The sequence below is a fragment of the Varanus komodoensis genome, unplaced genomic scaffold (genome assembly GCF_004798865.1).
Source record: "Varanus komodoensis strain SLA01 unplaced genomic scaffold, ASM479886v1 scaffold13_1, whole genome shotgun sequence".
Classification (NCBI taxonomy): Eukaryota; Metazoa; Chordata; class Lepidosauria; order Squamata; family Varanidae; genus Varanus; species Varanus komodoensis.
This window is the reverse complement of record NW_025335408.1, coordinates 7,463,194-7,491,002: the sequence shown is the minus strand read 5'-3', so window position 1 is coordinate 7,491,002 and position 27,809 is coordinate 7,463,194. Positions and strand designations below refer to the sequence as shown.

General features: G+C 39.3%; 2 protein-coding genes across 9 annotated transcripts in view; one reads left to right on the top strand and one right to left on the bottom strand.

Moving 5' to 3' along the window:
• The window catches only part of ZNF277 (zinc finger protein 277), a 44,089-nt gene extending 20,671 nt beyond the window's left edge, over window positions 1-23,418 (bottom strand). For 2 of the 3 annotated variants that reach the window (XM_044423034.1, XM_044423036.1), the window contains exons 1-4: window positions 23,251-23,418; window positions 8,424-8,625; window positions 5,292-5,380; window positions 1,625-1,707 (exon numbers count right to left, since the gene is read on the bottom strand). In XM_044423034.1, the coding sequence (XP_044278969.1) occupies window positions 1,625-1,707; window positions 5,292-5,380; window positions 8,424-8,625; window positions 23,251-23,290 (414 nt within the window). In that variant the 5' untranslated portion in view covers window positions 23,291-23,418. Of the gene's footprint in view, window positions 1-1,624; window positions 1,708-5,291; window positions 5,381-8,423; window positions 8,626-19,755; window positions 19,914-23,250 lie in introns of all 3 variants that reach the window. The other variant, XM_044423035.1, reaches the window with a different exon arrangement.
• A 197-nt stretch (window positions 23,419-23,615) lies between these two features.
• Window positions 23,616-27,809, top strand: part of DOCK4 (dedicator of cytokinesis 4) — a 269,237-nt gene continuing 265,043 nt past the window's right edge. For all 6 annotated transcript variants that reach the window (XM_044422953.1, XM_044422952.1, XM_044422951.1 and 3 more), the window contains exon 1: window positions 23,616-23,838. In XM_044422953.1, coding sequence (XP_044278888.1) covers window positions 23,802-23,838 — 37 coding nt within the window. In that variant the 5' untranslated portion in view covers window positions 23,616-23,801. The remainder of the gene's footprint in view (window positions 23,839-27,809) is intronic.

The following is a 27,809-nucleotide window of genomic DNA, read 5'->3' as shown; positions in this document are numbered from 1 at the left end:
CCACTTGCCTTAAAAACAACTGTGATTGCACCACTCCTGAAAAAACCCAGCCTGGACCCAACCAATGTAAACAACCTTAGACCAATTGCTAAGATTAGTCTATCACCTCCTACCTGAATACCATGATCAAGCAGGTTGTGGCCAGACAGCTCTTCTAGAGGAAACAGATTGTTTGGATCCATTTAATCATGCTTCAAGACTTGTTATGGAGTGGAAACTGCCTTGGTTGCCCCATGGGATGACCTTTGCTGGGAGAGAGGCAGGGGGAGCAAGATTCTTCTGTACTTCTCAGTGGCTTTTGATACCATCAACCATGGTATCCTACTGGAGAGGTTGGTCAGACTAGGAGTTGGGGGCACCCCTCTGTAGAGGTTCTGCTCCTATCTGGCCAACCGTCTCCAGATGGTGGTGTTGGGGGACTTATGTTCTGTACCATGGCCTTTGTGCCATAGAGGTTTGCAGGGCTCTATTTTGTCCCCCATGCTCTTCAATATCTACAGGAAACTACTGGGAGAGGTCAGTCATAGCTCTACATCTCATTTTCATCTAATCCAGATGAAGAAGTGATTGTTCTCAACCAGTGCCTATGTTTGGTATTGTCTTGGATATGGGCCAACACGTTGAAGCTCAATCCAGACAAGGCAGAAGCACTGCTAGTGGGAAGTTTGTCCATTCAACTGGGGAATTTCCATCCTGCCTTGGATGGGGTTACACTTCTCCTAAAGGACAAGGTTTACAGCCTCAGAGTGCTCCTTGATCCCAAGTCACTTAAATACATGTGAACCATGTTATTCAATGAGAAGACACCAAATACAGCACTGAGATATATATATGCATGTATGAATTAGTCCAAAGAAACAAAGGGAGCAGAAGGACCTCTTAGATCTAGTTTGGCCTTCCCCTTTCAAGGAATTTACCATTAGTTTTGGCTCTATTTTGCAGAGGTGGATGAGGGACTAAGACATAATATCACCAGTTAATTTTATGGAGTGAAACAGATGGTTTCATGACCTCCTGTACTGTTAAATTTGTTAAGCTAGCTCTAGAGAAGAGAATTTATTTTGTTTTGACAGATAACATAGGTTGAGCTATTTTAATGTAACATTTTTAGTATACAAATCAATTAAGAATGTGTTAAATGATTTTATTACCATTAGTTTGATTCCTTTTTATGTTGACTTTTAAAATTTTCTTGTTTCTGTGTTTATATGTAACCCAGGGAGCTTTGACTATGGGGCTGTAAAGAAATGAAATAATAACATATCTATGCAAAAGCCTGATGGACTACTGAGCACTAAAATGAACCAAACCAAACCACCAAACCAAACCAAACCAAACCAAAAAGAGCCTTTTTCTAAACCAAAATCTTAATGCCAGAATTTCTTTTTACACTAATGTGCAACATACATTGTAGACATGTGAAACTGCAGCCTTGGATTTCTTGAAAAATCCTCAGCATTTTTATTAAAAAGCAAGTTAACAGATACTGGGATTGACTTTTAAACTAACTGTTTAAGATCAAGCTCTAACATTACTGAAATGTGATCTGGGAAACAGTTTAAACCTTAATTTTTTTGCAGTTTCTCTCATAAGAGCAATATGCTCTCACAAAATAATGTCTTACCAGTTTCTGCTGCTGGAGATTCTCCCTTAGTGTTCGGTCTTCAGGCAGAGCATCACACAAAAGAAAATAATTGTCCTGGTCCTCTGTTAGATTAGAGATCAAATGTAACTTTTGGAATGCTTGTCACTTTTGTACATATACTATAAATCTTTGTTATGTTCAGCTTTTATTTAAGGGTGCTTCCAGATGGAAGGCTCCTAGTGCTGCCAGTCAAGATATTGTGCAGCTATTTTGTCACTTTCTTTGTAACCATTATTTGACGCAAAGAAGAAACTGAAGAAATGGTGGGAAAACACACTGAGAGTTTACAAATAGAAGCTGTCATTGTCTAGAGCCTCCCTATAAAATCCCATGAATAACGCAGTGACGGAACAATAAAAGCTTTGTTTGGAAGCATCCCAAATTTAAAGTTATTGGGGTGGGGTGGAGTTGGCACAGGGTAAGAAAAGCCATGTGATCAATTGAAACAAGTGCACTATCACATTTAAGAGAATTCTCAGAAATTTGCAATCCACTTCAACATTAAGGCAGACAGTGGCAGCTTCGTACTTGTAAACAGAAATGCATTCAGGTAAGTCATTTGAGGGTTTTTACTTGGCAAGGATGATAACTCTTTGCATGCTTTGCTCCTGTTGAGGCAGCTATAATCTGAATATTTACCACACTAAGGGCATATATGAACACAAATCCCTCATACTTCCTAGTACAGAAATTTTTATCTGAAAAGAGAGTCAAATCACAGACCTCACCATATATAGACAGAAGGGGTAGAATAGGTCCTCTCTTCGCAAACTGCCATCACATTGTTAGAATGGGGGCGGGGAACCTATTTCCCTTTTTCCATCGGCCCACAGGAACAGTCTGGAGGCAGAGCTGATTATTTTGTCTATTATATTTATATCCTACCATTTTTCACTGACATGGAACCCAAATTGAGTTGCATAATCCTTCACCCTTCTATTGATTAGTCTCCAAAAAGCATTGGGAAGTAGCTGAGGCTTTCCTTGATTAGTCCAGAAATAGCTGATGAGCTTCATGGCCAAGTGAGGACTAGAACCTGGATATCCCAAGTCTCAACCCAACACTCTAGGCCAGTGATGGCAAACCTTTTAGAGACTGAGTGCCCAAACTGCAATCCCAAACCCACTTATTTATTGCAAAGTGCCAACACTGCAATAAAACCCAAATACTGAGGTTTTAGTTTAGAAAAAAACAACTAAATATAATGCTGCAGAGTCAAATATGCCAGGGGGACAGCAGAACATTAAAAGAATCTCTTAATCAGAACATCACTTTGCTAAATCTTAGATATTGAATTTATTTTTTTCATAAGAAAACTCAAAAGTAAAATCTTGTGTTAATAAAAACGAATGTATTAAAACTCACAGTCAGTCCAAGCAAATATATATATATCCTTGGCAGCGCACTGACCAGCCATGCGAAAGCTCGGACGAGTCACGGCTAATGAGTCGTGGCTTGTGACATCATTGACTGACGCCGCTACTCATTTCTGAGCATGCCCGTAGCCCCTATGTGCGCTGTTATCCGATGCTCAGCTGCCTGGGCGATGCTGGGGTGACTACGCTTGCATGCCAACAGAGAGTGCTCTGTGTGCCTGCTGTGGCACGCATGCCATAGGTTTGCCGACACTGCTCTAGGCATTGCACCACTCTGGTCCTCTGCTCCCTTTTGCTCCTTCTCACACTTAAAAAGTGGAACTAGATGAGACTGTCTTTCCCAGCACTCCTTCTAAGCAGATCAGGACAAAAGGCTTCTAACCAGAATATTCCATTAAAACTGCCCAGCTAGAACTGGTTTTGTGACACAACAAGAATATTGCATAAGTAAATAACAAAAGACACCTGCAAAGTTAGAATACAAGCTTTTAGGGAAATATGTCTAAATTGTACGCTCCTCTTCCCTGACCTACCAAAAGGAGTTGACTTCCCCTTCAAGGTTGTTCAGGCTGCTTACAGGTTTGGGCAGAATACAATATTTGATTCTATTCCTTTGGACTAATAATATTAAATCTGCTTCTATCAAACTCAATGTGTTCAACATAGTTTTGCACAGAACCAGATGTGGATGGGTTCCCAACAGCTTCCCAGCTCATCTGTGGATCTACTACCCTTGGCATTCTAGTTCCAGGAATTCCAGATCTGCCCCTTTTCCCAATTCTGATTTAGACTCTAAGGCAACAACTTTGGAAGGCTGTATTTTAAGAGAAGCGGGCAGAGATTTCCCAAAGGTCAGTCAGAGAGTAAGAATAGACTCAGAGTATTCAGAGAACCAGATGATATTCAGGGTCACATGAAATAATGCCATAGGCCACAAGTTCTTCAATCCAGAGATAGAGAAGAAACATCAGTTTAAAATAACATAGCTATTTATATGTTCCCCAGTTCCTGAGGTTTTGGGTCAGACTACATGATACATTAAATACTTAGTAAGTGTGTGTTGGCCTCTGACTAAAATAAGGATCAATACACTTAAGAGAAAAGTTTCACTGAAGAGAAATTTAAAGGCTAGCTGCTTCTTTCTTGAAATCTGTCCCCTGTACAAATGCGTTAAAAAAAGCCTCTATTGGCTTAACATGTAGATTAATTAATCAGTTGGTTCAAGTACTTATATATCACTTGATATAATACTATCTTTAAGCAATTCATATTTGTGGTATACATCTTTCAAGTACCTGGTACAAAGCTGCTAATAGAGGCAGCCTAGAATAACCCTTGATGACGCTTCACACATCTGATAAAGTCATAGTCTACAATAGTTTACATAATAAACACATCAGGCTTCAAAGTACAAAAGACTTCATTGGTTTTGCTGCAATGAACTAACACAACTACCCCTCTGGAAATGGTAACAGCAGTACAGTATTGCAATGATTAATCTTATGTCCCACAGCAGGCACTAGTTTCTTTTGCAGTAGCAGCAACTATTATATTTACTTATCATTAAGGCAGTCCAATTAAGCACAAGATCTCAGCATTGGGAGTGCTATATACAGTTCAAGCAGAGGCTTTCTCCCCTCCAGCTTTTTACCATTCCCCTGGCACCTAGTGTTCCACCAGCTTTAAAAGAGGATTGGGCAAATCCAGAAGGCTGGCATGCCTACAAACCCTAATGACAATATGCTGCCTCCAGTAACAGAAGCAGTATGCCTGGATACACCAGTTGCTGGGGAACGTGGGTAGGAAGATGCTGTTGCACTCATGTACCGCTTGTGGGTTTCCCACAGCCAGCCACTATGCTGGATTAGACCAAGGCCCATCTAGTCCAGCATTTTGTTAATTTAGTGGCTAATCAGCTACTTGTGGGAAACCCACATATCTGAGTAAAACAGCACTATCCTGCTTGTGTTCCCTCACATACCACTTCAGATACTAAAGGTAGCAAAGCACCATCAGGATTAGGAGCCACTGATGGTCTGCTGCAGGGAAATTCTCCCTTAAATGCCATTTATCACTACATCTTGTGCTTGCAAGCTCAGTAACTGAGCAGGTGAGCCAGCATGCATGCATGTGGATGAAGTAGGTGAGAACCATTGACAAGCTTAATGTATGCTGCTCAGGATGAAGATATGTCACCAAACTGGTGTTCAACTGGTAGCCAGGATCTTGAATACCAGGCCTATACAAGTTAGGATACAGAGCACACTCACCTGGAAGTGCTTCAGAATTTGTTCTTATTACACAACAAAAGTCTGTAATGGGTTGTTCTGTGAATCTTTTCTTCCAGTACAATGCATATCTTTAAAGGAAACAAAGAAGCCGCAAAACGTAGGCAGCTATGTTACAAAACATTTCTCAAGCTGGAGTTCATTTCATTATAGTCTTAATATACAATTCTTGTGTAGATTTGGACACTTCATCCACTCATTATTGTCACTACTCTTTTGTGGAGTCTGTTTTTCAAAGATTAGGACATTTCTATTTAGCCAGAATAGTATCTCCAGGACAGATAAGTCGCAAATTGGAAATCCATTACCAAGCAATCTTCAGATGCTCAGTTTTTGCATAAAGAAACCAGACAGAATGACTAGCATTCGATTTTAAACATAGCAAACTTAGGCTGCTGATTAAAGTAACAAATGTTTCTTAGGATTTTATTTGTCCTAGTTTCTTTTCATCTTATTTTGCTTTAAAACTTGTTTACTCTAACAAAGGCAGATGCTTTGCGCATTCTTGGTCAGAAGATTTAAAAAACATTGTATTCTGTGTGAATGCCGAGTCTTATTTAGTAGTTTTAATTATCCAACTGACAGTAAAATGTGTTGCTCCAACAAACCGAATACCAAGATATTCAGCATGAGCCTGGTCCGTGGCACAATATCAAGCAGCACCATATGGCATTACTATCAAGAGGTCAACTTCTGGATATGTGCACACTACAGTCATAATTTGGCAAGAAAAGGAACAGATAAAGTCTGAATGAAACTCCTCATGGGAAGATATGCTATTTTTTTAGAGAACTTAAACTCCAAAGCCAATAGTCAGGTGTGTGTATATTTTTTTAAGAAATAAAAAGGAAATTAGCTAATGCTATGTGCCTATGCTGAAACAGGGCCAAGTCCTAGAATGCTCTTTGTTCATGCTTACAAATGGTACTAGGGCATACTGGATGCACTGAAGTCCATGGTAATTGTGGAAAAAAGGTGCAAAGTAAATCTAAGAATTTCTAATAAAATCTATTGAGTGTGAAAATAGCTAAACCTAGAAAATGGTTATGCAAGCTTGCATGTCATATATAGAATATGTGTATGAACTCGCAGAAAAAAGCATAAAATAAATAAATAAATAAACAAACAAACTGAATTATCTTTACTACAGTTTCTACCTATTTCTCAGAACCTTCAAGTCCTCTCTCTTTTCAGTTTGCTTGCTCCACAGCTTTTCTGGATTTTGTTGAAATATGGACCTTTTTATTCACTTCTTGTAGTTTTCATCTTGTATGTTATCTTAAGAAGGTCCCACCTTTAAAGACAGACCCACCTTTAAACACAGGATAATTCACCTGACCTTAATGTGTGTGCAGCATTTGCTTACAGTCCACCTTTCCAGGGTTCCTTTTTGTCTAATCCTTTGCTGTGAATGGGCTTACATGCCTCTGAAGATCTTTGTACTCATGAAGATCTACAGAGGAACTGGGCATTTGGCAATGTTTGGGTTGGGTCTTGTACTCTTAACCTTTGTATCTGCAGGCTGAACATTAGCACAGGGCTTCACTTTCATGACAATGGCAAAAAGATTCCCATACTTTTTTGTTGCTTACCAGGCAACTCAAATCCAACAGTGCTGCATGGTAAACAACTAGTGTAGGAAGGACCCTGATCTTTACCATCAGAAGCAAGATTCATGAAATGAGAAGCAAAGCACCTTTACAGATATCAGAGAGGAAAGACAGTGTCAGACAGAACATATGGACAGACTGGAACACCGGCTATAAGGCATTGCTAAGCAACAACATTTATTGTTTTGAATAGGACTTGTTGAATAAGAGCAAGGTCTACTGTCTTACTTGACACAGACTGCAGCAATTCTCAGTAATTTATTCTGGAACTTTAGTTACTAGAGTGTGCAGTTAGCACTTGAGGCCAATGCACTAACAGAAGGGCAAGTTCACACAGGCTATCACTCAATTAATAGCAATATGGAACATATTAAGGGAAGAATGATTAGCTGTGAATTATCAAGACCTGGAACATGCTACTGAGAACACAAAAAACAGAATAAAAACCCCTCTCCTGGGATGGGTTCATCATATTCTTTTTGCTAGCAGTATATTTCCTGCATGGATTACTACTATTATGCAGAGACTGATCTAACTATGTGCAAATCCACTAAAAGAGAAAAAGGTTCTACTTGTGTTTGCATATTTGCCTTCTATTGAAGGAGCAACTGAAATATAGGTACTAGAACTTGAGAAACAATGATCAGCAAACGAGAAGAACCTATGCCCATATCCATGGCTACTATTCTGGACAGTTATTCATGCAACAGTTTCTCATTGAAAAAAGTCATTTACAAGATAGGCCTCCATTCTGGTTTTTGAAAGCAGCCCCAAAGGCCACTGGTCAGGCCTATTTTTGGAATATGTTCTTGTATCTAATTTGTTCATTATTGGAAACTCTTCTCCATATATATTACCTACTGTAGAAGATTTTAGCCTTGTATCTGAGACTATTGTGCCTTCCATTCATATCCACAGTTTTATTTTCATATAAACATCCAAGTGTCTTAGCTTTTTCACATCTATAGTTATTTCCTAGCATTGGCTTATTGTATTATCTCCACTGAAATAGTTTCTCTATCTGAGAACCTGAACGTTAGGATATATGGGTTGTATCATTTCAACAATGCATTGTAACCACAACTAGAACATCTTTTCCCTCTTCCCTGCAGTTCCCCAGTCTTGAAAATGGTCCAGAGCTCTGAGGAACTACATAAAGAGTAACTGCTGCACTTCAAGGACTGTAGTACAGAGGAGATGACAGGGAAGTCCCATCTCATTAGTGGAACCCCTGTTGTGCAAACAGTGTTCCACCCATGTGAGAGTAGAATCAATCTTATATATTATACATTTATTATATAAAATGCTTTGAATGAATGAATGAATGTTTTTAGCTACTGATGGGTCCACTGTTCTGCTCCAAACATGGAGAATGAAAAAGCACCAGCTCCTGGCAGTGGAGGTACCAATAAATCCAATTCAAATTACACCCATGATGCTAGAACATGACAATTTCCATGCTAGGTTGTATTACCTAATTTTAAGCAAAAAAGAAAACACATACCTCCTAAAATCTGCTATCAGCTTGACGTCTGCTATGACAAGCTTGTGTTCTATAATCATGTGTTTTAGAAGCTGGTTTTGTTCTGATACTGGAGAATATTCTTCACAGAATAGACAAGGCACAGATGGAGAGCCTTCTACAGTAGAAATGCCACCTGGACATTCTGGCAGAGAAAGCGGCTCCAAAATACAGTCTCTCTGGTCTGCAGGAAACAAAATATAATGTAACTTACAAAAATTGCATTAGTTTTTCCTCAGAATCGACATTTAAAAAAAGTTAAGAAACAGACATATGTGGACAGTAGTAAATGTATAGAAAAAGAAGAATGGTGAGATAACTCATTTCAGTATGGCTGCCATAACATTAAAAAGGAAGGTATTTACTAGCAAAGCCACCAAATATTTCTTCCTGGGTAATCAGCACATTTTCTTGTAATCAATCAAAAATGTGGGGCAGGGAAGATAAGAAAGAGAAGAGACCATTTATAGTACATTTAGTATGGACCATCAAGTTCTGGCTATGATGTACATTTGGTATCAATGCAAGCCCTTACTGGTTGGCGCACAGATTTTTGTACATATTTGATATCTATCTTGCGCTTTTCTTATGAACTTAAAATCATGTACATAATTCTCCTCTTCCTGCTCTCAAGCTTATCCCCACAACAACAGCAACCCTGTGAGGTAGGTTGGGCTGAGAGTCTATGACTGTCTGAAAGTCACCCAGTTGGCTCTATGGCCAAGTGTGGACTAGAATCCAGATTGCCTGAGTCCCAGTTCCATGTTCTTAACTCCTATACCACACTGGTTCTCTTGTACATGTAGGACTCCCACGATACTTAACTGGACAGTAAATGCAGACTTACTGTGGTATATATGCATCTACTTGGAAAGCCAATCTTCTGTAACACCCTAACAAATGCCAATCATTTCACAAGATGAACTAACAGGCAGCAGGTTATCAAGGGATTAAAACCAAAATCGGACAAAAGAATTTCAAAGTTATTGCACAGCATGAACACATTATGCTGGTACTTTCAGGAGGCACCAAATTGGGTGTTACATCACTGATGTTTATCAGGGATTAGTACTGCCAACATCCTTACAATTACCCATACTTGGAAAAGCATATATGCCAAACCACCAGTCGTTTAATATGCTCTAACCCCTCAAAGAACCTGCAGAAGGACTTACAGTTCAGTAGCAGAGTACATGCTTTGAATGCAAACAGTCAGGTTTAATCCCAGACATTAACTCCCGGGTAGGAATGGAAAAGGGGTAGACAAGGGCAACCCAAGTGGGTTTTTGCCAAATCAAGCCAGAGCTTTCTCTAGAATTAAAAATGACAAAACTGAAGCTCTCATACTTCAGTCACATGACAAGAAGGCAAGACTCAATGGAGAAGACAAACATGTTAGGGAAAGTCAAAAGCAGAAGACAAAAGAGAGAAGCACATATAGGATGGATTAAATCCATAAAGAAAGCCACAACCTTGAACTTGAAAGCATTGAGCCTGGTACTAAATGAACATTTCCCAAAGCATGTAATCATACTAGTACCCTGTTTCTGTTCCCACAAATTAAAACAAACCCCTGTGACTTGCAAGAACTGCCTACACAAACACTGGTTGGAATGCACAGTGTACACCCATACATGTGAAGAGAAGTCAAGCTTGTCCATGAACTCCACCATCATGACATCCATGTGCAATGCATGCCTACAGCAGAGGAGATGACTTGATGGCAGGAAACAACAATAAAGCTACCAATAACTACTAGTCATAATAGCTATTTGTTACTCCCAGTACGAGAGGTAAAACACCTCTCAAAAGCAGCTTCTGGGAAGCATAAGCAGAAAGGTGCTAATACACTGAAGTTTTGTTTGTGGGCTTTCTATTGGCACCTGCTTGGCCAGGTATGACAAGAGAATGCAGGATTAAAAAAAGGCCTCTGGTCTGATCCACTACAGTTTTTCTTATGACTTTAACCATGTCTGAAACACTGGGAAGCCACTGCCAATTCATGCAAGCAGTACTGAGCTAAATGGAACAATGGTCTGACTCTGTGTAAGGCAGATTTCTCTGTTCTATTCCAGACATTCTAGAGAAAGAGGGTATTGCATTGCTTTTAGATGCAAGGGGTGGTGGAGAAGATGCAGACTGGAAAAGAAACTATGCACATCCTACACACCTAAATTTGCATACACACTGTGCTGGGATATGTATCTTCCCTTCTCCAAATGAGACTTGGAAGTATACATCATGTACACTTGATGTCTGTTTGCTAGTTCCTATGAACATTGAAATTACTCTGGAAGCACAAACATGCTTCTGTTAAATTTGTTAAGTGCGTTAGTAAAGTTTAGTAATAATTCCTTAGAACAAGAATCCCTTGAGTACTATCTTTGGTCTACACAAGGCATGAGAAGTCATTCAAAATCTGGTCACTTATCCACAAATACTGAAGATTTAAAAGTTTACCTTAGACTTCCCTGTTGGTCAGACCCACTGAATTTATATGTTACGATACAACAAGACTTCAAGAATAAAGCATATAAATATGGATACTGATGTGTTTGTCAGCTTGTTTTGTGAAAATACAAGTGTACTGAAACAAAATAAGAACATCTGCTGGAATGTTAAGTGTTTTTCTAATTAAATTCAGCAGTTGAATGAATCAGTTCATTAGCAACAAGCTTGGTTTATTATCTCATTAATACAGCTGGCTAATATGAAGGGATTAGCTGAAGAACTTGACAACAATCCAAAAAGAAGGAATGCAATGACAAAAATATTCATCAAAGAAAACAAATTAACAACAGAAGGATTTCCCCCTCACCTTCTAATGAAATAAAACCCTTAAAGTGATACTTTATTACATGTCAAACAGAGAAAAAGATGTCTGCAATATTTACCATGTGTATATATATTTAAAAATATTCTGTATATTCTAATGAACAACTGTAGGTACACCAAAACTATCAGAAACAGGCAAACAGTGACAGCCAACAAACTTACTACCAATACTGTCCACCAGTTGGTATAGATCAAGCAACTTTTATAATCTTTCTGTCCATTTTTATTGTTGTATTTTATTTGTGTTTAAGAGCACAATTCTTCAACCACTTGAAAGAATCTAGCTGCCCATGGGAGAAATCCACTTCCACCTGCAACCTTAGAATATCCTTCCTTCTCCCCTGCAGTCAGACATGTTTCTGGAGGGGCAAGAAAGTAGGGAGTGAGGTTCTCCCACATTTTATCCAGGCAGCTCCTCATCCTTTCCTCCTTGTACATGAAGGCAAAAAACTTACAGAGTCAAAATTAGCTGCTTAAGTCTTTTGAAGGGTGGGATGATCATAGAACTGATCTTTACCTCTGTGTCTCTCACCATCTTTCATCCTTTCACCCTCCACAGGATTCTCATAATCCTCTGGGTTTGGATGAATGGGTAGCCTACTTGGATTGTTGTCCATGTTAATGTTATATTTTGGATTTGGATTTAGTTTTTAATTTGCATTTTATTATTGTTTATCCCCTTGAACACCATATTTTTGAAGAAAAAGGGCAGGATATACATTAAACAAATACATTATTTCCTAAGATATTTTTTCCTGATTTATATCCTGCCTTTTTCCTACAAAGGGCTCAAGGCAGCTTACATCATTCTCCTCCCCCATCTTATCTCCACAACAACAACCCTGTGAGGTAGGTTGGGCTGAGAGTCTGTGTCTGGCCCAAAGTCACCCAGTTGGCTCCACGGCCGAGCGGGGACTCGAACCCGGATCGCCTGAGTCCCCATCCCATGCTCTTAACCACTACGCCACACTGGCTCTCCTCTGAAATAGTGTGGTGAATAATTCAATCAACATTTTGAATTGGGCTCCCAGGATTAAAGCAGGCCTCCCTGGAAGTCTGTGACATAACTTCCCCAAGTCCACAAGCTCCATAAAATACAAAACAGAAAAGAACACCTTTGCCAGATTCTTGCACATACCTGTTAAGCCAGGTCCTGTACTAACATATATAACAGCAGTTTGCAATGTTAGTTCATGCCAGGTCAAAACCTTTTTATTTTCCTAGGAATTTAATTGTTAACTATGATGACTCAATTTTATACTGGTTTTTATTAATATTGTCATTGGTATACAGTGGATCAGTTGTTATAATGGTGCTATGTATCATTATTATTTTTATCAGGTAACTGTTACTTATGATGTTGAATTTTGATGGTTGTTGCTGATGTCCCATTGACAATGTTATTTACCTCATGCTTTTATTTGGTTTTTATCCACTGTACAGCATTCTGAAAGCTTTTTTGCTGAAAGAACAGTATAAAAAAGCTTTAAAAATAAAATAAATATTTTCATAAGACAAATTAGCTTGTGCCTACATTATATGTATTTTATTTAACATATGTGTGAAAGCAAAGTGAGATACAGTGCTTGTAAATATAGCTAAGCAGTCAACTCTAGGGCTTTGGGGAACGTACAGAAAACCTATATGCTATAAGGATAATGTGTGTCTATTCTGCCTCTGGGCCTTTCTTAACTCTGCACTGAACATGTCATCTATCAACACTTTATATTGCTAAGTCCAGCACAAATTACCTCAAGTATGTGTAGTCCTTGTCTTTCAGGTGGTAAATACTGTGCATTTCTGTCAGACACGTGCGAGTCTGAGCATGCATCTCACATTTTGTCCAATGTAAAAAGACTGGAGGTGTGACACTCTTGCCTCGTTGTGCATTAGTTCTGCGGGCTTCATATAAATGTGCACAGAAGTCTGGTAAGGAGGACTGGAACGAAAAGAGCATGGAAGCACAGGAGGCTACCGTATACTGCTATAAGGTAGACTGTTCATCTACCTGGACCAGTACTGTCAAGACTGACTTGTAGTGACTGTCTAGAGTGACAGGAAGATTATTTCAGGCAACACCTGGACATGCCAAGGATTGAAGCTGGGACCCCTTTGTGTGCAAAATTTGGACTCTACCACTGAGCCATAGCCCCTCTCTTCATAATCCTTCACAATCAGATAGTTAGGCACCTTAGTGGTAGGTACATTGTATGTAGATTTCACACTACCAAACTAGTTTGTAGACTTTTTCCTTGTGATGTCATGAACCTGGATCTCTTAGGTACAAAAAGAGTTCTTCCATATCAAAGCTGGTTGCAGAGCTATTCAGAACAGCATTTCCTTGTGTTACAGAGACAGTGGATTTTCTGCCTTAAGATTGCAAAAAGTGATTTTTACAATAAAGAAATCAAATTGGTGAACATTCTGTGAAATATTTTAGATCCTTCTAATAAACCGAATTATCATTTTGTTTAAGCTCAAGGGAATCATTTGTCTATTACCTCACTCATTAACATGCTATTACTGCTACATGGAAATTAGCCCAAGCATCCATGTGTTCCAAGGCAGCACATCCCACAGATCAATCAGCCTTAGTATTTTGCAGTGATCCACTGAATGCAAATGTCATACTTCAAAAGATTACTTCATCCTACAGCTTAACTGAGTCAATTTTACAAGAAATATATATCGATCTTCCAGACCATCCACTGCCATCAAATACAAAGCTTCCCAGCATAATTTCATAAACAGCTAGGTTAAAAGAAGAACATCAAGCAACCCACACTTATTATTTCAGAGCTCTCCTACAAGCAGGTACTGCTGAACCTAAGTCTGACAGAAATGCAACTGTGTTTAGCAGCCACATTTAACAGTGTTGTTCAGCAACGAAGCTTTAGATGCTGCATTTTCATTAGCATTAACAAGTGTTGCTATGGGTACCAGAGTGGAGGCGTTGGAATATAAGTGAATGGAAGAAATAGGAAACAGATGAACAAAAATCTTAACAGTTGGAGGAAAACAGCCCAAATTAGGCCAGGCTTAAAACAAGATATTTTTCCATAGCCTACCAGTGAGTTCATGTCCTTGCATGGTCTTTTAAAAAAGAACAATACAGGGATATAACATTTGTTATAGACACAAGCAGGTAAATCATTAGATACAATGTACACAAAAAGTGTGAGAATGGTAGCACAAAGAGGACTTCCATTGAAATAATCCAAGTAGTTTTCTAAAATCAACAACAGCAGATAGACCTCTGCCAACCACAGCAAAAAAAGCAATATATGAATACCACAGGGTTGGCATCTTATTCATCAGGGTAAATTACAGGCCTAAAGGGAAAAAATATATTTTCACCATGCGGAAAACCATTTAGTTCTATTTTGTCATTAAGATCTTCATCAGTCTTCTGTTATGAGATTGACTTTATAACATGGACTGCAAATCAATTCTATAGTTATACATTAGCTTCATGTTCATGATATTTATGTGTCAAATAAGGAACTGTGGTATATAATACAAAGGTCCACTGGACCGAACTAGTCTCAAGATCTATTCCTGCCATAATCAAGTTGCCCTAGACACCACAGTTCTTTAGTTTTGTTCTCCATATAGAAAACAGAAGTCGTACACAAAATAAGACTAGAGATATGAAGGACTGAGCAAAAATTGCGGAAAACTCAAAAAGTTTTAGCTAAACCCAAATATTCCGGACATTTTGGGGAAAAAATCCTTCCCCCGTGGTTTTTTTTCCTCTTAGGTTTTCCATTCAAGTTTTTATATTGCTAACGAAGACTGGAATGTATCTAATATCTATCAAAATTCATGCACAATTCCTCCATCCAAAAAGGGAAAAAAGATATTCAAGTTTTTATTAAAATAGTCAAGAACATACTCAAGGTTCCATTAAGCACATCAATAAAGTTCTAGTTATGAATAGTTTCCCAGAAAGTTTTAAATTAAGAGCTGTGGACTACCATTCAAAATCCAAACCACCATTCTTTAGCACGATCCTAATGTACACAACAGAGACCAATCATGTTACTCTAATTTTCAACTGAGTGATACTTAAGTCTAGAATAAAAGATTATTCTAATTGGACACTGAGAAAGAGGCATGCTACAGAAAATGGATTCAGTTGCATTTTTAAAAAATCATTACTATTTTAGCCTCATTTAGCTTGATCAGTTAAGAAGAATGTTTTTGGGGAGAGAAACTGGCAAAATTCTGTGTTTACTGCTTCCCATTTCCAAACTATTTTTTTCTCCTGGGAAACTGCCAGTTCTGGAACAAGAGCTCCTCACAACTTTTAAGTGTTCCATTTTCTAGTTCTGCAAGTTCAGAAAGTTATTCGCATCTCACATTTCTTCCCCTGTCTACACAAAACCATGGTGCTAGATGTGGACAAGAAATGTATTTACACTCAGTAAGTCAACACAAACCTGCCATGTAACCAATTAACCTTGAAAACTCGCTATTTCATTCATATGGAAATGTATAATCTACTCTCTTGTGTAAACAGTTGCAAAGTGAAGGGAATAAATACATAATTTAAAAATCCTGATAGTATAGTACAAATAATGCCACTAATGTGATTTAACATTAAAGAAGTTAAAGGAAAGACCACAGATAATCTAGTATGCTTAATAAACAAACAAACAAACCCCCCCCCCCCTGAACTGTAGACTAGGAAGGGACAAACTATCAGATCTGCAGATGTTAAGGGATGCTACTGAGTGACAGACAAACCTTTCATCTCATCAAAGTGAAACCAGCAACAAAAGCCTTTTCACTAGATTTCGGTAGCCCCTCAAGAAAGCTCTCACTCATGTGGAAAGACATTCTGGGCTACATATAGACAAGCATACAGAGTGTTCTAATGTATGCATTATTTACACCAGAGCTATTTAGGTGGCAGGGTCCCAGTTTTCTGCAGATAACATTCCAGGCATTGTTCATTTCACCAGTTAGTTCTCTTACATCAGAGATCATGATACAGCATAAATAATCTTTAAAGTGTTCAAAGTTATGAGAGTTCTATCACTGATATTTGCACAGGTATGCTAATCTATTGTGCTAATATAGCACCCAAATGATGCTGCATAGTTGAAAGAGAAAAATGGATGAGCAGATTGGTCTTTATCAGTTTCACATGTGTGCATTCATAAGTTTGTTTTGTTTCTACATCAATCTGTTCTGAAAATGCGAACTGGACAAAAATAGATATTTCAGAATGTTAGGTAGGAGTTTGGGACAGATGTCTGGGGTTCAACTACGTAGAATGAGCAGAAGGGACCCCAAATAGTATAGTGACTTAACACATTTTGTCCAAAGTCTCAGATTACCTATCTATACCCACTGCATACATGGCCACCAAAATTGATGGGATACTCTATTCAACTGTAGTACATTTTTTTCATCTTTATACAAGGTTATCCTTAAAAATATCCCTTCCTAATGTAGATCTTCCAAAGCAATTTAAGTTATCAAGAATACATGGAAGGCCCAGAAGCTTTGTTTCTCAAAGCAAATGTTAAAGGACAGAATAAGACAGCACACTATTTCTGCATGGGTGATTTGGTCCTCATTTGAAGCAGCATAGAACCTGTTTAATTCTGTGTCAGTGCAGCTTTGAACACAGGCTGCTATTTTATTGACATGCTATTATGCTTCCTTCATTCCAATCTTGAGTGCCTTTGTTTCATCGGAGCAATTCTAGCAACTCGGCCCTTTAGTTCAAATGCTCACAAGAGTAGTTTCTACTTCATTAGGAAACAAGATTGGTAGCAGCTTCAAGGCTGGCATCTCATTCTGAAACTTAGCACTTTTGGAAAGCTTCAGCAAAATTTAAGAAGCACAGGAAAAAATCCTTCCCCTCATCTCTTGAATCACTATGACACACTGGTCTTTTAGAACTGTGAAAATAACATCCCTTCTGATGTACCTCCCAATTAAATGTACTATTACTGCTACATATATGCATGCATACATACGTAAAAAACAAAGAAATTATGTAAGGTAGAGTTACCCCAACCCTACATCTTTGAATCATCATGACCCTCAACAAGGCATCTTCTATCAGCTTAATAAAGTCATGCCTGTTTAGGCCCATCAAAGACTCACAACTCAGGGTGTAATCCTATCGTGATGATCATAAGTCCCTGAACTCAGAGGCTTGCACTTATCCTATACAGGTGAGAGGAGAAGTGGAAGCATTCTTCACTTCCTCATCCTTGTGCCATTCTCACTAAATGGAATCCTTACCTATCTAAAAAAATGAATTTTAGAGGAGGGAAGGCTGGATGTCAGGATCTGCAGCTCCCATTGGTGGCTTGATAGAAAAGGCAGCCCCTTACAAATATTCACAAGATTAGCATTAGACCTGAAGGTGCTTGTCGGATTAGGACCAGTGCAATCAAGCTGACCTGCCTGGAGCCACAGAAGACACAAATCTTTATGATTTGTGTTTCTGATTTGGCTTCTGCCTTCAGCGCTGCAATGTCTTAACTCACCACTGAGGTTGGAACGCTGTCTCTAACTATGGGTGACCCTTCAGATGTTGTCTAGATGGCATAGGATTGATCCCTCCAGGATTAAAAACAGGCAATTCTTAGACTATGCTATCTACTGAACTAAATGGAAAAACAGATCAACAGGGCTAAACAGTCCCAGAAAAGAAAACAATTGTCACCTGCAATTCCAAGCTAAAACTAGTGTATCAGTCCATCTGGGCAATCAGAATTCCCTCTCATTTATTTGCTTACAGGGAGCTCTCCAAGCAAAAAAGTTTATTCACTGGCAATAACAAATATTATAACAGAGAGACAGACACAGATTCTGTGGCAGATGCCCAGTCTGTCTCCATATCTACTTTGGCAATAATATTATAGGTCCTGCAATGTCAACTGTAGCATCAGGGGCTTCATACACTTGCTTACTTTCCAATGTGATAGATGTCATGTTGCTAGCAAGGCCTAACTGCTTTCTACATAGCACAAAGAGATCAGTTTTTATACAAATTTGATATCAGAAATAGCATTATTATATAAAGCAGTGGGAAACAGACTTTGACTTCCCAGGATACCATCAATGACTTTAAGGAGCTTATTCTTGCACAAAAGAACTTCAAAGAAATTGTAACATGGAATTTCTGAACAACAACAATTATTATTTCTATACTGTCCATAGCCAAAGTTCTCTGGGCAGTTCACAATATTAAGTCACCCATCCAGACTTCATCCAGGCCCGACCCTGCTTAGCTGCCAAGATTAGGTGGAATCAGGCACTTCAGGCTACACAGAAGCTACTAAATCAAGATATTTGACTCTATTTCCTGTGATGTGAGCTTAAACAAAAGGTCTTTTTCAAAAATCAAACTACATGAATTAATCAGTGTACCAAGACAATGATGTCTGTATTCTCACTCAACACTTTGTGACAATCTCACTCCACCATGACCTGCACAACTATATGTGTATAAATGCCCAACCTAAGGTGAACACTGTTACGTATCTGAAGTGGACAGTGTAAAAAAAGGTCATGCAATGATAAATTTGTTTGTCTTGAAGATGCTACAAAATAATTATAGCAAGATTTTATTGTTGCAAGGATATTAAGGCTACAATCCTATGGATTTAATTGAGAATAAGCCTCAATGAATTGAACAGTGACTTGACTTGTTTCTAAGTGAGCATGCTAAATTTTGTGCTTTTTGAACCCAAGGATACAACAAATGTTAACAGCTTGTCAAGTATTTATCTACGAAATGGACCAATGGGCTTTCTTGGGGATATCATTCCAGGAACCATCAGGGTGACTCTAATTCAGGCATCACAGAAAATGATTTGTCAAAAGGAAAAGCTTAGCCTTGATTCACATGTAATGACACCTATGAGTAAAAAAATGGCTTGTTGTGCATGAATGGGCATGCTGCCTGCTACACACCTGCCTCTTCTGCTTTTACTCAGTAAAGCATGGTTGGCTCACTAACTTTGTCAGATGCTGCTGAGTCTGACATCCAAAACTGGAACACTGGGTTGGTAGGTTTGTTGGGTTAACTGCTAGGCTGTTAAACTCCTAAAACTCCCATAGTATTTAAGCTCACAGTGTAATTCTGTGAGAACATTAATTACCACCAGTTCTAACTACCATGGCCAATGAAACACTGGGAGGTACAGTCCACAACATCTACCCAGACTGGGAAAGTCTGGGCAATTGTACTGCATTGGTTTTTATATCCCACCCTTTTTCCCCTTGCAAGAGACCAAGATCCTCTTCAACTCTATTTTATCCTCACAACTACTAACTTGAGAGGCAGGTTGGGCAGAGAGTGAGTGACCAACCTAAAGGCACTCAGTGGGCTCCCTGTCCAAGTGAGGACTAGAACCAAGACCTTCAGGGTCCCCATTCCAACCCTCTAACCACCACATCACACTGGTATGAAATGGTATGGGGTGGAGGTGAGCATGAGACACATTACCTTCTGCAGACAGTCCTTTCATTATGAAGGTCATTGTGCAAGGAACTGTGGCTCTTGATGTTGCGTGGCATATACATGTACATGCCACTCATAACCAGGCTGGAACAAAGGCAGTATTCTAGCACTGACAGCTGTTTGTTAATTCTTCTAGTGCATTGCTAGAAAAAAATAGTGAAGGATAAATAATGCCAGCCAATGCACGATATCGTCTTATGGATCAGGGATAATAGATATGGAACCAAAGTAGCACCTGCTGCAACATATGCTTCAAATTTATAGTAAAGGATGGCATATCAAAAATGGATATTCCTCCAAGCCATTTTGGTGGATACTAGATGCACCAGCTTTCAGAGATCTACCATACCTAGCACTGTTACCAGACAATATGTTTAAAAGGTTTTACTTAGATTGATTTGTATAATTTTAATTTAGTAAAATTAACATCTACTATTTTAAGAAGCTTGGTTTTGATATAGTGATAATAACTGGAGCAAAGAGCTTAATTAGTAAAGCTATTTCAGACATAATCACTTCTGCTTGTCATCATTACCCCTCTAACAGAACTGCACTAAAAGAATGTTTCTAAAATACTGGATAAGGTTTTTTTTTGTAGAAAAGCTGTAGTTTTTGAAAACTGGCTGAAATGGCAAATATGGAAAGAACCCAGTAGATTTTAATTTTAGGCCAGTGGCAGAAGTTCTTTTGCTGGGAAAGGTTATTGACCAGCTGTCCCAATACAAAATTTTGCAGCAAACTCATATCTCTGCACAGTGCAATTATGTATCACTAATATGTATATATATTAAAGCATTTGTCTCCCTGTTTATTATCATTTTCAAACAATTAAAAAACTGATATAGATGAAAGTTTCAGGGAAGTCTTTGAAAGCATAATAAAAAGATTCCAAGATTGTGGTTAGTGCCTTGGGCTGGGATTCAGGAGTTTTTGGTTCATCCAAGAAACTCACTGGATTACCTTGGGCCAGTCACCAACATCCAGTTTATCCTCACAGCAAATCTGTGAGCATGTTAAAATGGAGGGAAGGTGACTCCTTTTAAGGAGAAAAAAAGGCAGATTATAAATGCAATACAGAAGACACTGGCATCTTGGAAGCAATATCTGGGGGAAAATGGTGCATACAAAGATACCTTGATGATAAAGTTCACCAAATAAGGGTCTACTATGAAAAAGACCAATTCTACATGAAGTATAATTAGAAAAAAATTTAAAAACTCTATCAAGATATACTGACTTTATATAAATATAAGGTGTACCACACTTAAAATACATAAGGTTTTTATCTTTTTCTCTCAAAAGGGGTATTATAGAACTGGAAAGGTGAAGGAAAAGCTTACTAAACAATCAAGAGGCCAAGTGCTGGGAGATTCAGGACAGGCAGAAGAAAGTACTTCACATAGCACAAACTGTGAGATTTGCTTTCACAAGATGGAGTGGCGGCCACCAACACAGTCAGCTTTAAAAGGAGATTAAAGATAATTTATAAAGGACAAGGCTAGCAACACCTACTAGTTCTGAGGGTTCTATATTCTAGTATTGGAGGCAGTATGGTTTTTGTATACAAGTTGCTGGAGCACATAAGCAGGAGCATAGCATTGCACTCATGTCCTGCTTCTGGGAAGTTTCCCTAGTGCAGCTGGTTGTACAAACAGAACGCAGAGCTAATTGCCCTTTCATCTGATCCAGCACTGTGATTCTTATGTTCTTAACAGGAAGACAGAGGTAGAACACTAAGGGTAAAGACCTGTTCAACATCAACAGGTGTCAGTCTGGTAACATGGATCATTTTAGTGTAATGGGTGGCCCTGACAGCATAATATCAATGGGTGGCTTTTATACAAATTTAATAAATAAAATAAATTACTGAACATATTTGCTCCCTCTGCCATTCTGAATGTGAATTCTAATTTTAATTATCTTAAACTCATCAGGAGATGAAGACAGATTTTTTTTTTCTTTTTTCAGGTACTCTAAAGACCCTGTTTGCTAAGGGAGGATTTGTATTGGAACTACTGCACAGCTTTAAGTGTTCTTTGCAGGTTTTTTTTCAATGACATGAGTTCACTGCAAATGCACCAGTGTCAGATCAAAGTAATGACACTTGTAAGCAGACCAGCATCTGGCTTATTAGGAACTTGTGCAAAGAGAACATTCAGCATTAATACCAAGTTTATTATCTGAGACACTTTACACTCACAAAGTAACTTGAAAGACACATATGCATATGTAAGATATGCTAGTATATAAAAACTCCCAAAGCAAACAAAAGCATCCCATTTTAGGTTAAACAACTTATGTCAGTGTTAAGGAAAACACTTGCTACTTCTAGAGCCAGAATTTTCTTTTCCAAGGATCAATTTTCATGAAATAATTGTACAGTTCACAATTCCATATTACATATTCATGAAAATTTAGAAGGAAATTTTCAAGATTGTAATGGAGTCTTCCAAAGTTCCTTTTTATGTGTTGCTGTTTTATTGTATGTATTTTACATTATATTAATGAGTTGTCTTTGGGCCTGGAAAAGCACCCAAGGGAACTTTTTATTTTCATGAAAACACACAAATATTGCAAACAGTATAATCAAGAGTATGAGGGAAAGTGTAAAACCTGTGTGTAGAGCCAGTATGTTTAAGCTACAATTTTACTTACGCTTACTTGTAATCAAGTCTCAACAGCACTTACTTCTGAACAGATATGTATTGGATTGAGATGTATTAAAATGCAATGCAAAGCAAAATGTTATAGCTAGTTTTAAAAGTAGACAAAGAAAGGTCCAGTGCACACTTTTGGGGGGATACAGTTCCATCAGCAGAGTGCAGTCACAGAAAAGGTTCATGTTTCCCCAGTCCAACCACTGCAAGTACTGGGACATACAGAACGGCCTCCAAATATCTCAAACAATGGGTGGATGGGGCAGTGGTCACCTAAATGGCATTCATACATCTGTGAACATTTTATTAGACTTAAGGGTTGACTAAACAAATCCCTCTACACTAAAACTCTTGCTTTATAAGAACAACATTATTTTCCTCTGTAGATGTTCTTTCACAGTTTTTTTCCACCCAAGGCAAGGAATCTATATGCACTGGTATACTGACACTGCCAAACATCATTACTATGTGTTGGAATACATTTCCCGTCAGTACGGCCACTATGTGCGGGGATAATGGGGATTGTTATTCCAAGACACCCAGACAGCCAACAGCTTGGAAAAGTTTCTTGTAGAAACAGCGACAACACGCAACAGTGGAAAAATAAACGGGGTACAATTTCTCTTCCCCAGCCCTTAGCCTCGAATGGCCTGTCAACTTTGCCGTGCGTTTGGCTATTACGCTTTCGGGAAACACACACGGGCTAATGAAAATCAAAGCACGCAAAACGCTCGGCACACAAAACGAGCTTGAAAACTCACAGGCATCAGCCAGCCCCATTGCCAAGGAAAAAAATCGCTGAGGGAAAGGAGACTAGACTCACCGTTCCTCCACGCTTCCTCCAACCCTTGAGAAGTCGCCATCCCACCGGTATGTAGCCATTACCATGAATACTTTCAGGCAAGACTTGGAACGCGTCCCAACCAATGGGAGAGAACCAGACACCTCCCCCACCGCATAGGTCACTCCGCAAAGCACATCGGGAGTGGAGGCGAGGCGTCTTTGTTTTACAGCGGGCTTTGCAAAGAAGAACGGCACGGAAGGTAGGCGTGGTCTTGAAGGCGGCTTGTCGGAAGAAAACTACAGTTCCCATCATGCACTGGGATTCCAAAGGGGCGGGGCAGCGAAGGGAAGGCGGAGAAGGAGGCGGCGCTATCGTTGAGTGTCCCAGAGCGCGAGCTCGGTTGAGCAATCAGAACAATGACTTCTCCGCTGGCGCCTGAGGAGCAGCGGCTCTAACGCTAGTCCAGGGAGATTTGCTGGCAGCCGCCGCCGCCGCCTGCTGCTGCCGCGGCCGCTCTGAGCCGGAGGGAAGGCGCAGCTACTACCGTCGTTGTTTGGAAAAGCGGGACCAAGAACCGCGCACTCTTTAGCATGTGGATTCCTACGGAGCACGAGAAATACGGAGTGGGTGAGTGAGGTCTCCCTGTTGGCTTCCCTTGGTGTCTGGGGCGCCCCTCTTGCCTTCCCGGAGTAATTCTGGGTGGTCGTAGTTCCAGAGGAGAAGGCACGGGTGAGGGGAACCCGGGGAGCCGATCGCCCACACACCCCTTTCCCCTTTGCACGGCAAACTCGCCCCTAGCGTTGCTCTTGGCAGTTCTGCATTTGTGTGATTACTCTCTGAGTGGATGCTAGCTTAGGTTTCGAGAGAAAGAAATGACATTGGTTCCATCGGCACTCTTTTTCTCCTCTCCTGCATGCCTCATTACTAAAGTGTCATTTGGACAGTATGTGGGTTTTAAAATGTGGAATAAAAAATCGGGGCGAGAGATGTTTAGTTTGGGTCTGTGTATTTATGTTATGGTTAACATTCATTGTTCAAAGAACTACTGGTTTCTCTGAATAGCGGGTTGCAGACTGTTTAAACAATGTCTTTCCTATTAAACAGCATATTTGAAAAGCTTCCCTGTCCACTCATTCCGCGTCCTAAAAAGAAACAGCAGATTAAGCAGTCTCATGGCTATTTAAAAATACATATTTTGGGAAAGGGATTCAGGAGAGGCTAACCTGTGCCATCTTCGTGTAAATTGTGAGAGGCACCAGCGTGCTGTTGGATGTGGTCTCTGTGTAGTGTTTTTGTTTTAATCTGGATAGTAACCTACTTCGAGTAGTGATGTTTTTGTTCTCGGGTTTAATTGAGTACAAAAGTGTATAGATTGCACAGGGAAACAGCGATGTATGATCAGTTAGGGAATTTACGATCCTGTTTCGGGAGGAAGAAAATCTGCTTCCATCCTTTCTACAAAAGGTGAACAACAAAGGACATTAGGTGTTGAGTAATGAATGTGGAATTTCTCATTCAATATGCCTCTCAAAAGCAGAATGTAGTTTCTTCTGATTTCTCTTCCTCTCCTTTCCTTCCATGAATATTTTAAAATCCCTATTTGATTTCTTTTTCCAGCCAGCTCCTTTTGGTACTATTTGGGTCTATTAATTTCAGTCAGTCACCTAACTGCTCTTTCTTTATAAAATGGGTTTTAAGCCTGTGAAATGAGTATTTCCATGATGTAGTCTCTTTTAATTTATTTTTAAGTAGCATGAATATGATAAAGAATGCATGCCTTTTTTTCCTCCATGTGTTATAGCACTTGTCACTGGGTTTCTCCCACCCCTGTCACCTCTGCTTTAGCAGTGTGTACAGGGATGGTTCAGGTGTCAGACCTAATGATGAAAGCTGCAATCCTAAACCCACTCACTTAGGAGTAAGACCTATTGAACTCTATAGGATAGAATTCAGAATAGGTAATGATCACAATGAAAGAGGACTTGTTTTGAACTCCATCTAATGCCCCAGCATTAATACTTGCTGACTAGTTCCACACAATAGCAGCTGTTGTGACTGACTTCACAGGTGAAGGGTATGGCAAAAATGTTGTTTGTTCTGTATCTGAGGTATGCGTAAACTGCAGAATTGTGAATGTAACTGAGAATCCCAGTGAAATGCAAAGACTTAAGTGTGTTTAACCAATAGCATGAAAGACAAAACCCAATGCACACAACTACACCATTTGGAACTGATCCCAGCTGCTGCTCTCTGACCTAAATGTTAAATTATAGAGATCATTGATGGAATTTATTTTCTTGACTTCTCTTTATGTGTCCAGTCACAGCTGGGTAGCAAGGTATTGATTAGTCCTTCTGTTGGCCTTTGAGGGAAACAAACACGCGCTCATGCACGCGCGCGCGCACACACACACACACACACACACAGAGCTATGGCCATAGATTTGAAAGCCACTCTGGTATTTCCTGGAATGGTATGCAGGACATTAGTGGTCAAGTATTTCAGGCTATAACACTTGCTAACTTGAAAAAAATCTGGAAGGGAATACATTTCTCAACTGAAATATATTCCTTTACTAAACAAGGAACAGCAGATTGCACACTGTGTTAATTTAAAGCTGAGGCAAAAAATCTACGTCCAGTTTTGAGCTGCTGAACCCAAACCTTTCACTTAAAAGATATGTCATTCTAATTAACTTTGTACTGATCTCAGTTGTTGTTCCTTCTCTAAACTCCTGTCCCTTCTGCAGAAGAGTAGTGACAGGATGGCTAAACTATTATTCTTGTAAGCTCAGTGAGTTTGGTGGGTAGGGGAAGAGGATGTAATTTGCTATTCCCAGAAAGAGCAAAGAGAAATTTTTGAACATCCCTTTTGCTGATCTAAGTGTTGCTTCTTTTCTAAACATAAGCTTGTATGCTAGACTGTGGATGCCCAAACCTATTGTCACTGATTGAATGGGAACTCACAAGCACTGTCATATAAATGGATTTGATGTTGGGTTAGGTCTTCACTTTGGGTAATGCTGCTGCACTTGCCAGAAGAGCCCTTGGGAGCACCTTCAATCACCAGGCAGCTTTTCATCAATTTTTTTTTGTTGATTCAGCTCAGAATCCTGAGATACAGAGCAGGCAGTAAACAATAAAATGCATGTGAATGAAATTATTGTGCAGCCCTTTATCTCATGCAAATGCAAGATTGGTGGTCAAAGCTTCATTCTTTTTCATGTGATAGGTTGTTTGAAGATGCTTTTTAGTAGGTTTTTACCTGGGGCTTGGTGTACAGGCTGATTTTATGCATGTTTGGTCAGAATTAGTTCCCACTCCTAAGTTTGTATTAGACTGCACTTCTATGACACATTCTTAGGGATGTTTGCTCAAGTGTTCAAGGATGTGGATTTCTAAGAAGAGCTCACAGGATTGCAGCTTGCCAGTGTTACCCTATGCTACATGGGTTAGGCCAGTGTTTCTGTAACTGGTTTCTAACCCAGTTCTTGTTCTAACCCACTGGTGGGTCTTGAACAAATTTCAGGTAGGCCTCAGCATTGCAAACTGCTTGGTGCCTCTTTGCTTCAAATAATAAAAGGAAGATTAAATGCATATCAACAATTTCTAGCTGATTATGCCAGACTCTGCCTCTGTTTTCATTATTTTGTCACTCAAAGGACTCAGCCTTTTTTAGGTGTCTCAAGTGGGCCCTTGGGGTAGAAATTCTGAGAAGCTCTGAGCTATGCTGGATGGAAGCAGTGTTTAACTTCAACTAACTTTGCATGAGAATGAAACCTATCTTATCCTGATCCTAGCCCATGTCTATTTGGATGTGAATACTGGTATATTCAATTACACTCCTAGGCTGCAATCCAGTGTGGTGTAGTGGTAAGAGCACAGGACTGGGACTCCGGTGGTTTGGGTTCTAGTTCTCACTCAGCCATGGAACCAACTGGGTGATTAGGGGCCAGTTATAGACTCTCAGCCCAGTCTACCTCACAGGATTGTTGTTGTGAGGATAGGATTTAGAGGAGGAGGAGGAGGAGAATAATGTAAGCCACTTTGTGTTCTTTGTAAGACAAAGGTGGGATATAAATCTAATAGATAATGAACTTGAGAGTGAATCCCACTGAACACAATGGGATACCGTTCTGAATAAATACGGTTAAGATTACCCGCAATCCTATGCACATTTACTTGTTATTAAGGCCCATTGTGTTTAACCAGGCTGTTTTCCATGTCAATATGCAACATCTACAACCTAAGAGTGTGATTGTTGTACACTTATTCAGGAGTTAGTCCTCCTTGAACACTTTGGGGCTTATTTCTGAATTGCATTGGATCGGGCTACTAATCTGTGAACCTACCCATGCTAAAATGAGAGCATTAAAAAAATCTTCAGTTTGGCTAGAATGATGTATTGAAGCATGGTAAAATTTATGCCATGGTTTTAAGCCTTAAAGTACCTAAGTTTTGCATATCAAAATCAGTGAGCAATATAGTGCTATTGCATATTAAAGAGTTTATTGTGCTTTATTTCTTCATCCCTCATGATTGCATATATATCCCCAATCTGTGTAGTTTAACAATGAGGGGCAGGTAGAATGTAGATAT